This window comes from Petromyzon marinus, chromosome 54, assembly GCF_048934315.1.
Source record: "Petromyzon marinus isolate PM22_M1 ecotype Great Lakes invasive population chromosome 54, UKy_Petmar_22M1.pri1.0, whole genome shotgun sequence".
NCBI lineage: Eukaryota > Metazoa > Chordata > Hyperoartia > Petromyzontiformes > Petromyzontidae > Petromyzon > Petromyzon marinus.
In genome coordinates, this window is record NC_133720.1 from 1,082,990 (window position 1) to 1,097,204 (window position 14,215).

General features: G+C 47.0%; 2 protein-coding genes across 5 annotated transcripts; one reads left to right on the forward strand and one right to left on the reverse strand.

Annotated features, from left to right (window-relative positions):
• The first annotated feature begins 23 nt into the window (after window positions 1-23).
• Window positions 24-9,795, forward strand: TRADD (TNFRSF1A associated via death domain). 4 transcript variants are annotated; one of them, XM_032974570.2, is made up of 5 exons: window positions 24-105; window positions 3,985-4,150; window positions 4,569-4,825; window positions 6,218-6,434; window positions 7,285-9,795. In XM_032974570.2, exons 2-5 carry the CDS (start codon window positions 4,021-4,023, stop codon window positions 7,563-7,565), a joined length of 885 nt encoding a protein of 294 aa, XP_032830461.1. In that variant the 5' UTR covers window positions 24-105; window positions 3,985-4,020; the 3' UTR covers window positions 7,566-9,795. The 4 variants fall into 4 exon arrangements, with proteins under 4 accessions (XP_032830461.1, XP_032830457.1, XP_032830460.1 ...); XM_032974566.2 differs by lacking the exon at window positions 24-105 and adding an exon at window positions 2,745-3,228; XM_032974569.2 differs by lacking the exon at window positions 24-105 and adding an exon at window positions 3,235-3,392.
• GINS3 (GINS complex subunit 3) lies at window positions 9,771-14,149 on the reverse strand. Its single transcript, XM_032974585.2, has 3 exons — window positions 13,594-14,149; window positions 12,536-12,766; window positions 9,771-11,724 (listed from the first exon to the last, which is right to left on the reverse strand). The coding sequence occupies exons 1-3, from the start codon at window positions 13,759-13,761 to the stop codon at window positions 11,491-11,493; spliced, it is 633 nt and encodes a 210-aa protein (XP_032830476.1). The 5' UTR covers window positions 13,762-14,149; the 3' UTR covers window positions 9,771-11,490.
• Window positions 14,150-14,215: the final 66 nt, after the last annotated feature.

Genomic DNA, 14,215 nt, shown 5'->3' on the forward strand with positions numbered 1-14,215 from the left:
ATTGGTCGCCGGCGGGGCCACGTGACGCGCGCTCGATCCGCAAAATACAAAACCGTCGATTTATACCTCCGGATTATAAGACGCAGCAGCAGCAGCGGCTTCTTGGTAAATTTTTTTTACTTTTAATTTAAACAAATATATAATGTAGTTTGAGTCACGTTGTTGATGTTTAAGGCTTTGTGTGCTTCTCGATATATGCCGGTGAAAATGTTAATCTAATAGCTTTCATCTGGAATTGTTTTTTTTTCATTCAAAAATAACCGCCTAAACAAAATGTCAAGGGCCCCATGCATGTGCGGTGATCTCTCAAACTGTTACTCACTCACACACTGACCTATGTGATCCAAAATAGAGGTTTGTTGTGTTAGATCGTGTAAATATATACATGTTCATATTCTTGGTTCTTTCGGTGAAGTCACGTTGAAGGGAAACAAAATAATAAAATATATAAAATAATAAAATTCTCACGACGTTTCGAAACGTCGTGAGAATTTTATTGTTTTATATATATTTTTTAATTATTTTATTGTTTCCCTTCAACGTGGCTTTACCGAAAGAACCAAGAATATGAATCACTGCAGTCACGAAAGCTTTAAATCAAAATTTATATAAATGTTGTGTCGTTAAAAACCTGCCGCCACCCGACACAGCCAACTAGTAAGGGTTGTCACGTAAACAGAATGTGGCCAATTCGTCACTAGTGTGTAGTGTATAGTGTAGTATACTAGTACAGCACTAGTGTATAGTGTAGTATATAGTGTAGTATACTAGTACAGCACTAGTATAGTGTAGTATACTAGTACAGCACTAGTGTATAGTGTAGTATACTAGTACAGCACTAGTGTAGTGTATAGTGTAGTATACTAGTACAGCACTAGTGTACAGTGTAGTATACTAGTACAGCACTAGTGTAGTGTATAGTTTAGTATACTGGTACAGCACTAGTGTATAGTGTAGTATACTAGTACAGCACTAGTGTAGTGTATAGTGTAGTACACTAGTACAGCACTAGTGTACAGTGTAGTATACTAGTACAGCACTAGTGTAGTGTAGTATACTAGTACAGCACTAGTGTACAGTGTAGTATACTAGTACAGCACTAGTGTATAGTGTAGTATATAGTGTAGTATACTAGTACAGCACTAGTGTAGTGTATAGTTTAGTATACTAGTACAGCACTAGTGTATAGTGTAGTATACTAGTACAGCACTAGTGTAGTGTATAGTGTAGTACACTAGTACAGCACTAGTGTACAGTGTAGTATACTAGTACAGCACTAACCGGTTGTGTGTTGGAGAGTCAAGCCACAACATTTACAATCCGAGTACGACGTTTCTCCAGTTATTACAACTAGCTTCATCAGGCGACAGACAGATTTGTGGAGAAGTCCACCTGTTTAGTTCCTTGTATAGAGGCGTAGATGTGGGGGGGGGGGGGGGGGGTTAGAGTCCTTGTTGTATATTTATTGTGTATTGAAAAAGCCGCACCAAGGGTAACCCCTATTACAGTCAGCTGCCCTTTGTAGAATTGTAGGCATGCATTTAAATAATGAGCTATTTGATGATTCGCTTCCACGCAGCACTAAGGCGGTAGCTATCCGAACGGTTAAAGTTATTTTTTCTTTCTTTCAATTTCGCTAGATTATCTAATTCGTATTGGCCAGTAGTAGCTAGTTTTGCACAGAACTTCAACATTATCAAAATAAATTGAGTGTCCTTGTTGGCACGCGTGTTCTACTACTGTTGACAGTTGTGTTTGTGGGACCTCTTCGTTCATCAAAAACTCTGAACATCTCGTAAATATAATCAAAGATATGTGGGGGGCAGGGGCGGAGCCAGCATTTTGACTTGGGGGGGGGCTGACTTCAATATTCTGAGATATCCAGTGTATGTTTTCCAATGGGCGCCACAAATGTATGAAATACATTTTATTGGATTTGAACGCGAAGTTTATTAATAGGTCGGAGCCGCTAATAAGTTCTATAAGCTCGCAAGACTGCCGCTCAAGCAGCCTGCAGGGCAGCACACAAGGTGGCAGCCTGCAGGGCAGCACGAGGTGGCAGCCTGCAGGGCAGCACGAGGTGACAGCCTGTAGGGCAGCACAAGGTGGCAGCACGAGGTGGCAGCCTGCAGGGCAGCACAAGGTGGCAGCCTGCAGGGCAGCACAAGGTGGCAGCCTGCAGGGCAGCACAAGGTGGCAGCACAAGGTGGCAGCCTGCAGGGCAGCACGAGGTGGCAGCCTGCAGGGCAGCACACGAGGTGACAGCCAGCAGGGCAGCACAAGGTGGCAGCCTGCAGGGCAGCACACGAGGTGGCAGCCTGCAGGGCAGCACAAGGTGGCAGCCTGCAGGGCAGCACAAGGTGGCAGCCTGCAGAACACAAGGTGGCAGCCTGCAGGGCAGCACAAGGTGGCAGCCAGCAGAGCAGCACACAAGGTGGCAGCCAGCAGAGCAGCACAAGGTGGCAGCCTGCAGGGCAGCACACGAGGTGGCAGCCTGCAGGGCAGCACACAAGGTGGTAGCCTGCAGGGCAGCACACAAGGTGGCAGCCAGCAGAGCAGCACAAGGTGGCAGCCTGCAGGGCAGCACAAGGTGGCAGCCTGCAGGGCAGCACACAAGGTGGCAGCCTGCAGCATTTTGCAGCAGCCGGATATCCGGTTATTCCGATGACCGACTTTCCCAAAATTTAAGGGGGGGCTGTGCCCCCCCCTCCAGCCCCCCTCCAGCCCCCCCTGTGGCTCCGACTCTGGTGGGGGGATATGGCGGGTGGTGGAAACGTTAAAAGAGCACCACATAAATCAACTCAATGATCAACATTGAGCGGGGGAATCTTTACAAAAATTCCGGAGCCCGCGTTGCGTCACGCGCGCGTGTTCGTCCGACGCAGGGGTTGGGTGAGCGCTGCGCCACGAACCTGGCGACACGGGTTCTCGATCCCCGGTCCTGGGCTTCCCCTAGGTCGACTCAGCCTCAAATGTGTACCCGGTGCGATGTGTTAACATCGCCACTAGGGACACAAAGGCGGCCGGGCGTGGTGTTGGCCACCCCACCCCCTCGTGCTCGCTAACAGTACTTGCCCCTACAGTCTGTTGAGGCTACACGGGGGGGGCCCTTTGTCTTTGTGGATGGGGATGGAGGAAATAGTGCGCGTCTACGCTACGCGCGCATGCGCACTGGGACGCGGAAGCGCGGAGGAAGCCGCTCCTCGCGTCGTCGGCGGGTTGCTGGAGGTGAGTCGCCGGGCCGGGTCACATTCAGCGGCGCAACGCGGCCGCAGCCGCCGCCGCCGTCCACCGACACGAAGACCCGCGGCGACCGGTCGCGGGTCACGGCCCTGTGGGACTCGCGACCGTCGGCACGCGTCGTGGTGGCGGGAAGGCCATCGATTGGGTTTGTGTGTCCGGGATGGGGGGGGGTCTTCGTAGACCACGGCTTGATGATGATGATGGATAAACTTCCAAACTGATATTTTGATGTATAAACTTTCAGTGTATCCATCAAACTATCAGTTTATCCATACTCCGCCGTGAAGACGCCCGTATACATAATGTTGCAACAGTAATCGTATTGTACATTCGTTTCCGGAATTGGCAAAAAAAATAACATTTTAAATAGTAAATGAATAATATATGAATGTTAATTGATTCTTAATTTAAAGGGGCTCTATGAGCGCCTGAGAATAATTTACGGACCCTCAAAGAATTCCCGAACAATGTAATTTTGTCATGTTGCTGCTGCTGATGCATTGGGAGCGGTGAACACACGATATGTTCCTTCTATATTAGTATTAGTGCTGAATATCTCTCGTTAGAATCCTTACGGCAATGATAGCCTCGTATAAGTATACAGAGCCAAACGTTTCCCGAAGGTGCCTCACTCTGACCATGTGCCCCTAATAGTACTTGACATTTATTTTATTACATATACATATTTTGGTAACACGTAAACGTGAGTCATGATTTATTGTTTCTGTTCCTCATTTACAGTGTGGCGCTGGCTGACGCGGAAGTCAGCCCTTGAAAATGTCGCAATACTTCAAAGGCCAGGTTACGCTTGTGATTTCTCTCGGGGTAATGGACCTCCGAGAGCTATGGACACAGAATCATGAAAACAAGAAAACACTTTACCGACTCATCTACGATGCCATCAAAGGTCAAATAACTTTATTATTCCTTGGTCGTCCCATTCACCTGCGCCCAGTCTCTGCCCCGCACGAGACACACATCTTCAGAACGTCCCGTAATCGATAATTTATCCATAAACTGCAAACATCTTCGTTGAACTAATCCGGTACCAGAGGGAGATATATCTTTTTTTATCTGGAATGACTGCGTTTCTATTTTAGCAAACTCATTCACTTCTGTGGCTGTACGGGCGTCCTGCAGTGTGGCCTGCCATGTTTGAAAGTCCTTTTTGTCCCGCAGTAAGGAAAATGTCCCCCTCTCCTGTCCTATGGATATATTGGTGTATATAAAGGGAATGTGGAGTTTCTGGTCATTGTGGCTGCCAGTGTGGGTGAGCGTTTGCTCGTTTGAGCGTGGAGATGCTTTGACGTGACGTGTCTCTGCAGGAGACAGTGATAATCCTCCGGTCATCTTGAAGGTACACAGCACGCTGTTTGGCGTGGACCTGCGGTTTGACAGCACGGCGTCGTGCTCCGCGTTTCTGGAACGCTACGTGAATGGGGACATGGAGGTCCAGCTGAATCGAGGCCTTGCGCCAAAACATCAAGACAGCTTCACCACCTCCCTCCAGGTGCGAGGTGAAGTCCTCGTTAAGCGAAACTTCGATTTGAGCACCTGGCTCCGTCTGATCGGCCAAAATGAGGTGAGCCGCTTCTGCTGCTGCGATCATGGTGGTACGCAGGATTGTCAGGATTTGAGGTGGCTGGGTGCATGGCCATAGATTGGTGTTGGGGGGTGGGGGGGGGCATAGAAAGAGCCAAGTGTTAAGTTTGTAAGATTTTTAGTTTAATCGTAGTTTAGTTGACGTGCAATTTGTGTATTTCGTTCAGTAAATGTCTTATTCTAGATGACTAAAGCAGTCAATAGTTTATTCCACTATTAGTTATTAAAATTTGTGTGAGGGGGCGTGTGATTTTTCCTCCCCCTCAATATTATAGGTCTGCCATTCATTGAACTTGGTAAATCTTAAAAAATGTATATACAGTGAAACCTTGGATTGCGAGCATAATTTGTTCCGGAAACGTGCTCGTAATCCAAAGCACTTGTATATCAAAGCGAATTTCCCCATACGAAATAATGGAAACTCAGATGATTCGTTCCACAACCCAAAAATACAGTATTCATATAAAAAATGATTAATACAAAATACTTTTTTATTATTTAAATTGAATATAAAGTAATCAAATTTATTAATTACATTGAATCGTGGCTGGTGTGAGGGAGAGAAGAGGGTTATTGTGTAGGACGACTTTCACTTGCAGTACAGTTACTAAAGAACAGTCACTACACTTGGACACAAAATAAAAAAAATGCTTTACGCACACACACGTGGTCACAACACTATACTGTAGTAAACAGTATACGCTCGCACGGATGTTGACTATACGAGTGAGGCACGCCGACTGAGACCGAGCATGGGAGATGATTACCCACAATCCCACAGCGAGAGAGAAGAACCATTGGCTCAGTTGTGATCACGTGACGCTCGGCAGACAAAGCGTATACTGTACGTACTGCTCGTATTGCAAGGCATCGCTCGTTTATCAAATTATTTATAAAAAAAATTTGCTCGTCTTGCAAAAAACTCGCAGGCCAAGTTATCGCAATCCCAGGTTTCACTCTATAGCCAATTAACAGTTTTGGTCTTGTTCAGTGCACTGTAGTCTCCAATAACCTGACTTGATTATCTTTTGTCTACGTCTTCATTCAGACCAGTTAATTTCATCCCATGATAGTCCGGCCCTGCTTTCATCTCTGGTGGGTAGTCGTAGTCATTTTCACGCTTAATTATTTTAGTCAACCCATAGTCATAGTTGACTAAAAAACAAAACAAACTGGTCTCCAATGACGACAAAAGCCGTCATTTTAAAATTGTTTTACATTTAACCCAACACATTTCCATCTTTCTCTTCTCCTTTGGTGATCTGCTTTAATGGCAGTTCCTTAGACACTTGTCAGCTGGTTGTGAGGGCACACTGAGGGCATGCTGGTGGTGAATGCAGTGTCAACTGGCTTGTTCTACTTGCCTCCACAGCCCACGGCCTTGCAGGATGACGAGGTGAAAAAAATGCAACACGATTTGTTGATGCTGAACTTGAACCCCAGGGATGCGAGTGGAGGTGACCTTGTAAATTCTAATGCTGGCCCGAGTTCATCTTGTCAACTGGGGGGCATTCCAACTCATGATGCATGTCTGAGCGCTCCAATGGTCATTCCAGACAACACGTTTATTTTCCAAGAAAAACTATATGGTAAGTGAAATTTTTGTAAAAATATTAGAGTGTGACCAAAACTAAGAATTCATGCCAATGAAAGGGAGGCTAACATCGACTAGACTTCTATCGGTGGTAAGTGGTTAATACACTGAGATTACAAACTAAAATAAAATTGTGAATTAAGTGATGCACTCTTTAACTGTGAGGACACGGTGTACTGCTTGATGTCACGTGAAATTAGGCGTCGTTAGCCCAGCCGCTGGCCCTGCTTGGCCCTGAACCAGATTTCGATTGTGAGGCCAGAGTGTCACGGTTTAGATCCAACTCGGTAGGGCAATTAGCCGGTGGGAAACCACCCATACCGTGAGGTTTTCCATGCTGGCTTGGTTGAGCCAGTGGAGAAGTGGTGTATTTGTTACACTCAACCCATTGGCTGCCCTGGGCCCTAATCGTCTGAAGAACCTGTGTCTTGGTCACACCCACTCAATAGTAACCCCACTGACCTCGGTTGTGTTGACTGGCCAGTCTCACTCCAATCACACCGCCACCCCCACCCTCTCTAATCATCACCTCTACTCCCAGTTTGTCTCCCATTGTCTACAGCCTCTTGAGATGCAGTTACATTCATATTATCACTTTCGTTCATTAGGAAACATTCTTGAGGTTCACATCTTTTTGATGCAGGTCCTAGCATGATGGCTCCACATTTAAAATAATTAATATTTTACAGCCCGATGTCAATCCAATGCCTCTTGTAGAGGCCCATCTAAAAGGAACAGCATTAGCAAGCAATTGCTCGCATCACTGCCTTTACTGAAATCCCAACGATGTAATTTAATTGACCGTGCAAATAGGCGCGATTTTTGCATGACTGTGTGTTGCACAGACGACCGGCCAATCTCCACGGACGATCACAATAACTTCGCAAAAAAAGTGGGCCCCGGTTGGAAGGCTGTGGCTCGGCAGCTGATGAGAACGTGCAAGGGTCTGGAGGACCCGACCATCGAGATTATCACTTGTGAATACAACGGTGTCTACGAGCAGGCCTTCCAGATGCTGAGAAAGTTCATGCAGAGCGAGGCAAAGCAAGCCACCTTGAGCCGTCTCGTAAAGGCTCTCGAGGATGAGCGTCTGTGCAATGTCGTAGAATTTCTGCTCGACACTTAAAAGGGCTGGGTTGCGAAGTCTGCACTGCCAAGGCTCATTTGTACCTCTTACCCACTGCCATATCAAAAGCTGAGCCAGCACCTCATGGTTGAATGAAATCGACTCGCTTCTTGGGCAAAGGGTCTTTTCAACAGGACCATTGGATGAGACAATCCTCGTATCCTCTTTTCGGCAGGGTTGGGAATAATAAGAAATTACTGGAAGTAAATGCCCAAATGTTTTATTTTAATGGGCTTATTTAGATAATTGACAGTAACATCCTCACCACTTAAAACTGGTGCATTATTAGCTGCAGCGAGTAACAGCATTTGAAGATAATGGGAGCTTTTAATTGTGCATTATATAATCCCCTGGGGCTCGTTGGAGTTGGATCCTGGTGGCTCCCACACGCCGAAGTATATTTTTGTGGGTTTCTTTTGCGTTTCATGCAAAACCGAAAGTATTTATAACCGAGGACAGAGCCATGATGTGACCATTCGGTGTGAAGGTTGCGTAATGTTTGTTGGGAGAATTCGCCAATGCGTTGGCAAAATGTTCCCTTACAGGTTTCTGCCACATTTTGCATGGGTATTGCCGATTGGTTTGTAAGACTTAGAACAGTTTTCCATTGAATCGAGCATGCGTTCAAGCATTAAGTGTGCAACAGTTAATGTATGTACTTGTACAGGCAGTCCCTTTGTCAGTCCACTGCTGGTTGAGGGGCCTCCCTACGTAGTGTGGATTATAGGGGGCCACTTGACCGTACTTCACCATGCTGGCACCTTTGTAAATTAAAATGTAGCTGCACTGCCGACTGCTGCCCACTACATGTAGCCCCGCAGACGAGCACAGTCCAGGCTCAAGCCTGCTTAGTTTCCGAGATCCGGTGCATTCCAGGTAATTTGGTTATGTACGTTAAATCTGAAAGCGACTTAAGTCCAAACTGTATTTGGCAATGGGTGTGTTGGCAGACATTTTTTACGGCGATATCAGAATATAGTTGGTGGATCACGAGGAGTGTGAGCCACGGATAGAATGATGGGGATGAAGCGCTCGTAAGGGGACCAGTGTCGGGAGCCGATAAACAGTGGAGGTCTTTGAGCAATGAAGTATTCCACATTTTCCCACCATTCCGTAAGCATTCTTGATCAAAACACCTCCCTGAAAACGTCTTAATTCTCAGTGAGATTTTGCACCTTAATCTGCGAATTGTTTCCCCCCACCCCGCATCTTGGCTACGAAGTTTATTTGAAATTCTGCGTCAAAATTGTCGCATCATGCTCCAAACATTAGAAACTTCCTATTGCGGTACCATAGAAATGTAAATCTTTTATTTAATATCCAATTTTGTTTTGTGTGCTCAGCCAGGTGTAGTGCATTGAGACAGGGCAGGATGTCACATTCCTTTTGTAGGGGCCAGTCAATGGACAAACTTTGTTCACTTATCACAAAATGGTTCTCAAATTTGTCAACCCCAGAGGTATTATGGACTGAGTTGACACTTGGCCAAAATTTGAACTTGCAACAATTTTATTGCAAGTTGCGTACTGTATTCTTCCAGCCCTATGTCAAATTTATTTACGGTTTTACAAAATAACTGGTACACTTTACAAATGATATAAAGATTTATAGCAATAATTGCCAGTTTAGTCTTAGATGTTATATTTTGTGCAAATTTTACACATCTGGGAATGAATTGTATTTTTATGCCTTTTTTACCCATGGTTTCAGGTTTTGCTAATTTTTACTCCTTCAATTACGAAGTATATTTTTTATTCGCAACGTGTACTTTTGATGCGACTGTTGATCCCACGAATAATTTTTATACATGTACAAATAATCATTAAATTTAAAATAAGTCACCATTGTACCATTACTGTATGCGAATATCACTTGCCTGAATGCGAGATTTGAGGTTTAAGGCCTCCGGTATGATTCTATGCAAGCTACCCCACTGTGAATGAATGCATGTCATAAACTGGGTTTATATTGAGGACAAAGTTGATCATTCATACAATACATGAATATAATTTGAGTAACTTCACCTTTTCCAATATTGTACAAAATTATCTCTTTCAACATTACCATTTCCAGTCATTTACATGTGGTTTTAAGTTTGTTCCTGAGTATAATTGGATGATCTGTCATGTATTTTAAAAAAGGTTGCATTTATTTGTAAATGTGAAGGACTTACTGTATGTATTTTAGCCACTCTTACCAAGCAGCCCTTATTAAAATGTTTACAAATTTATTGGAAACGCAGTTTTTTTATTATCACACGTTTGAGCCACCCACATTGAACAGAATAGGATGTCAAGCCACAATGGATTTAATCACACCTATGTTGTATCCGTGTCTGTTTTATCATTGGCTGCTTGTGTTGCAACCGAAACGTCGTATTCTATTATTAGTTGATTTTATTTTCTACGTGACTTTACCTGAAGAACCAAAGAGTAATTCCTGCAGTCACGAAAGCTTCGAATCTAGTTTGTATTAAACACATTAATATTACTTTGGTGTTGTTACTAAATATGCTTACAAATTGAAAATGACTAATCCATGCGATAAACAAGCAATTTAAGGACAATTATCATCAGAGCCACACATTTCCAATTGGAATATGTGAAACTCAGCACGTAGGCGCAAGCTCACAGCTTGTGAACTACGCTGCTGTGGAGAAGAATTTGACATGTCCTGTGGACAGAAAAACTTACTTAAGTGTACTGTGAGATTTGTGAAAAAGCTAGACTAGTCAGACAATTATAGACAGAAAGCATAGTAATTTGGTGTGATTAGAAATATCTAGAAGGAAAAAGGTAGAGACCTAGATAGTGCATTTTAAATGTAACGGGGAGGACTGCATATGAATGTTAGAACAAAATCGCAGTGTGGTCACAAATATTCAGGAATGACCAGAAAAAAAGGTTGGAATGCTAATAAAAATTAGATTATATACACTTTTAGTTGTGGTAGGGCCCGACCTTATCGTGGTTAACGCCAGCCTCAGCAGCAGTCTCCAGCTTCCTGCAGAGTAGCAATTAAAAGATCGACATACATAAAATACGGTGGATCAGTAGGGAGCCACCCCTTTCCCGGCGTAACGATCGTCTTCCCATTGGAACAATCGTAGCATGATTGAAGGCATCTCAGACTATTCGAATATGTTGAATAGTCCAGGAGCCAGAGGGCATCCCGATTAGAATTGATGAACTGTTTATCTGAAGAAAACCCACACATGCAAGGGCTGGGGGGGGGGGGGGGCAACACTCAATCCCTTACAGAAGGAACAGATTATTTCACGCACTTTTCTGAAAATGCCATCTCTCTACCAAGTCAGGGTATGGCACCTCAACGCCTACGGGAGAAATTTTGCAACATTTGTGCAATCCACCAACCCTTGCCTCCAGTGCTGGATCATCGGTGTGCATAGCCACCACCGCCTGACTAGATACGTAACCAGGCTGTATATCGCGGCTCGAACTCAACTTCAAAACTTAATGCATGGGGGGAGCGGCAAAAAGGCTTTTTAAGTCACGGCCACGTAAGTTTAATTTCCAGCGCTATAGCCTCCGCATCAATCGTGCATTGGAGCTGCCGCCCTTGAATCAACAAATAAATGTAGCTCCCTTCTGTGTGGATTGGGAGCCACTTTAAGGGATCTGAGAGATAGCTCTGATCTCTGCTAGCGTGGGCTATTCTCAAACATTGGCGGTGGTTGGTGGGGGGGGGTCGCACTGCTCTGCGAAAGCCCCCATGAGATCTCATGGCATAACACCGATAGCACAATTAAGATAAAACTAACGGATAAGCCAAAAATGGCAATGACATCACCAATGGTGTCACTAAACACTGTAAAGCGGCACTTTTCCCTGCAACTCTAACCGGTTTTTTTTTTTAATCGCTAACGATACACGCACGTCGGGGGCCACGGTAAGGCACAGCGCCTTCACATCCTGTCAAGGTCGGCGAGCTTGCGCTTCCTCATGTTGCTGACGATGGCTGAGGCGGTGAGCTGCGAGGCACGGCCCTGCTCCCACGCCGCCAGAGCCTCCAGGCTGCGCTGGCCACGGCGGAACAGCGCTCGCTCGCTCGCGTCCAGCGGCGCCGTCAGCGCCGACGTGTCCTCGTCAAACGTGTTCTGACACGCGTCCATTACGCGGCGGAAGCGCCCGGAGAATGCCTGGTGGAGTGGAGACACGTCGTTGCATTAATCATTAACTGGACAATTTTTATCCCCACCCCCCCCCCCCCCAACTCAAATATCAGTTTAGAAATATGGCATACAAATTAGGGCGATGTTATTTCCTACTGGATGACATCACTTCCACTTCACATTGAGACATTTTTATTATATAAACGCTGGTATTTGAGTTGGGTAATTGACGTTGGGTAGTCAATGTGTAATATTCGTGCAAGAACATATTTGTTTGCATATTTTCCTATCTGTTGTGCCACGTGAAAATCGAGGAGTGAGTCAGAGGCCAACGTTGCTATGGTCCAACTGTCGAGGCTGATATCACGATAGATGGAATCAGTCTAAAATTTACGATCTTCGGAAAGAAACTTGTCGATAAAAATTGTGCAAAAACTATCTTCGTAGAATTTGTAAAGCGCACGGCTTTTGCAGAAGCGTGGGTAAAGGCATAAGGCGGACAAAACCAACACGCACATTCGCCCAAGCTCTGTGGGTCCTATATTGGGATGTTTGGTCATCTCACCTAAAATATCACCAGCAACGGTTCAAGCAAGCTTGACGAGACAATATTGAAACTGGTTCAGAGTTTGCCTGTTGCGGTGTTCTTCGCCATTTGCGAAGAACACCGCAACACGCACGTCTTCGGCCGCATTGGTTCAACACAGGCAAACTCTGAACCAGTTTCAATATTGTCTCGTCAAGCTTGCTTGAACCGTTGCTGGTGATATTTCGCCATTTGCGAAGAACACCGCGCTGTAGCGTGTTCAACAACACGCACAGCAGCAGAGCGCGGCACCTGCAGCAGCGCCTGGGCGATCTCCCCGCTCTCGGGGCTCTCGAAGTGCAGCAGCTGCGTGCCCAGCGCGTAGTAGTAGGGCCCCATCTTGTGCAGGTCCACGACGCCCGGATCGGCGCCCAGGACGGTGCGCCAGCCCTGGCGGTATCCCCGCGGTGTCTCCACGGACACGACGCGCCGCCGGTCGCTCAGCCCCTTGGCCATCCACAGCGGGAGCTCCATCTGCTTGCCCTGTCCTCGCCGCGACGGCGCTGTGGTTAACATCGCGCGCCTTCGACGTCGGCGGCACAATGGGACTGTGGGCCCTCCCGCCACCGGGATGCTTGCCGGAGTTTAACGGGAAGCGCATCCGTAGGTCGCCGGAGTGATTTAATCTCGTTGCGTAGCAGTTGCGTTCCAAGGGGGATCAACAAAGCGAAACCGCACGAGATAGCTGCACGCCGAGGAGCGCACACTGTACACACGAAACAAAGATCCCCCGTATAGCCTGTAACAGACTGTAGGGGCAAGTACTGTCAGCGAGCACCTATGAAGGCCGGCACGGCACACGAAGGGGTGGGTGGCCAGCACCACGCCCGGCCGCCTTCGTCTTCCCAGTGGCGATGTTTACACACCGCACCAGGCACTCATTTGAGGCCGAGTCGACCTTGGGGAGGCCCAGGGTCGGTTCAGATAATCGTCACCGGTGCTGGCCGTAGCGCAGCGCGCTAACCGCTACACCACCGCTCCCCGTACGCACACGGTACGCGTTGTCCCACGCCCGACCGCATAGCCGCATGAGTTAATTCAAACCACAGCCATAAATATGCCACATCGCATAAAACCGACCAGGCGTAAGGCGAGGGCAACCTGTATACATTTTGCTGTACCACCTTTCTGCACCTCCGCTTAGCGCTGTTGGCTTACGCACGGTGCCAAACAAGTACAGTACATTGCTAGATTACAAACCACGGGGATGTTCGGGATAGGGCTATCGCTATGAACTGGGCAACGAGCTATGGATCGGGCCTCAGTCCTGTGGCAGGGCTACACATGTCGCCGTGCCGTGGTGTGCGCACCGCGGGGAGGCCCGCGTCGTCGCTGTTCTTGTCCAGAAATCCGAGCCGCGGCAGCGCCACCTCCACCCGGCACGGAACCTTCCCGTGCGTCATGAGCACGTCGTCCAGGCTCAGGTAGTTCTCCTGCAGGCCGCCCGGCGGCACGCGAGCGTAGCCCTCCTCCTCCATCCGGGACAGAAGAGAAGAAGGAGGAGGAGAGGAGGCGAGAGCGGGGAGCGCGGCCCGCACAGAAACTGCGTCCCACCTCGGCCGCTTCCCGCTCAAAATGTTGAAGCAGGAAGACGCGAACGTCGTCGGGGGTCACGGGGGCAGCCGTCAGCCAATGGGCTCGGCGCTCTGGGCGTGACGTCGCCTCTGCGAGGCAACAGGTGGCCCTCGCTTAACGAAAGGGATGCGTTCACCGAAAAATAAATCCCACACGCGTTAAACGAAGTTTTCGTAAATCGGAATGGCGTTTCCCTCCCATTTAACGCGATGCAGAAAAAAACAATTGGGATGTGTTTTCGAACGGACATTCTAACAATAATAAAGAGCACATTAAAACGGTTGAATGATAATAAAAGGACACTTTCAGGGAACTCACCAATATCATATGGAGGTGTCAACGTCGGACTGCAGGGGT

Coding starts and splice junctions, on each gene's coding strand:
- TRADD (XM_032974570.2), top strand. CDS start 4,021: ATGTCGCAATACTTCAAAGGCCAGGTTACGCTTGTGATTTCTCTCGGG. Junction 4,826..6,217: donor GTCTGATCGGCCAAAATGAG/GTGAGCCGCTTC, acceptor TTGCCTCCACAG/CCCACGGCCTTGCAGGATGA. Junction 6,435..7,284: donor TTTCCAAGAAAAACTATATG/GTAAGTGAAATT, acceptor TGTGTTGCACAG/ACGACCGGCCAATCTCCACG.
- GINS3 (XM_032974585.2), bottom strand. CDS start 13,761: ATGGAGGAGGAGGGCTACGCTCGCGTGCCGCCGGGCGGCCTGCAGGAG. Junction 12,767..13,593: donor ACGACGCGGGCCTCCCCGCG/GTGCGCACACCA, acceptor CGGCGAGGACAG/GGCAAGCAGATGGAGCTCCC. Junction 11,725..12,535: donor TCGCCCAGGCGCTGCTGCAG/GTGCCGCGCTCT, acceptor CCACTCCACCAG/GCATTCTCCGGGCGCTTCCG.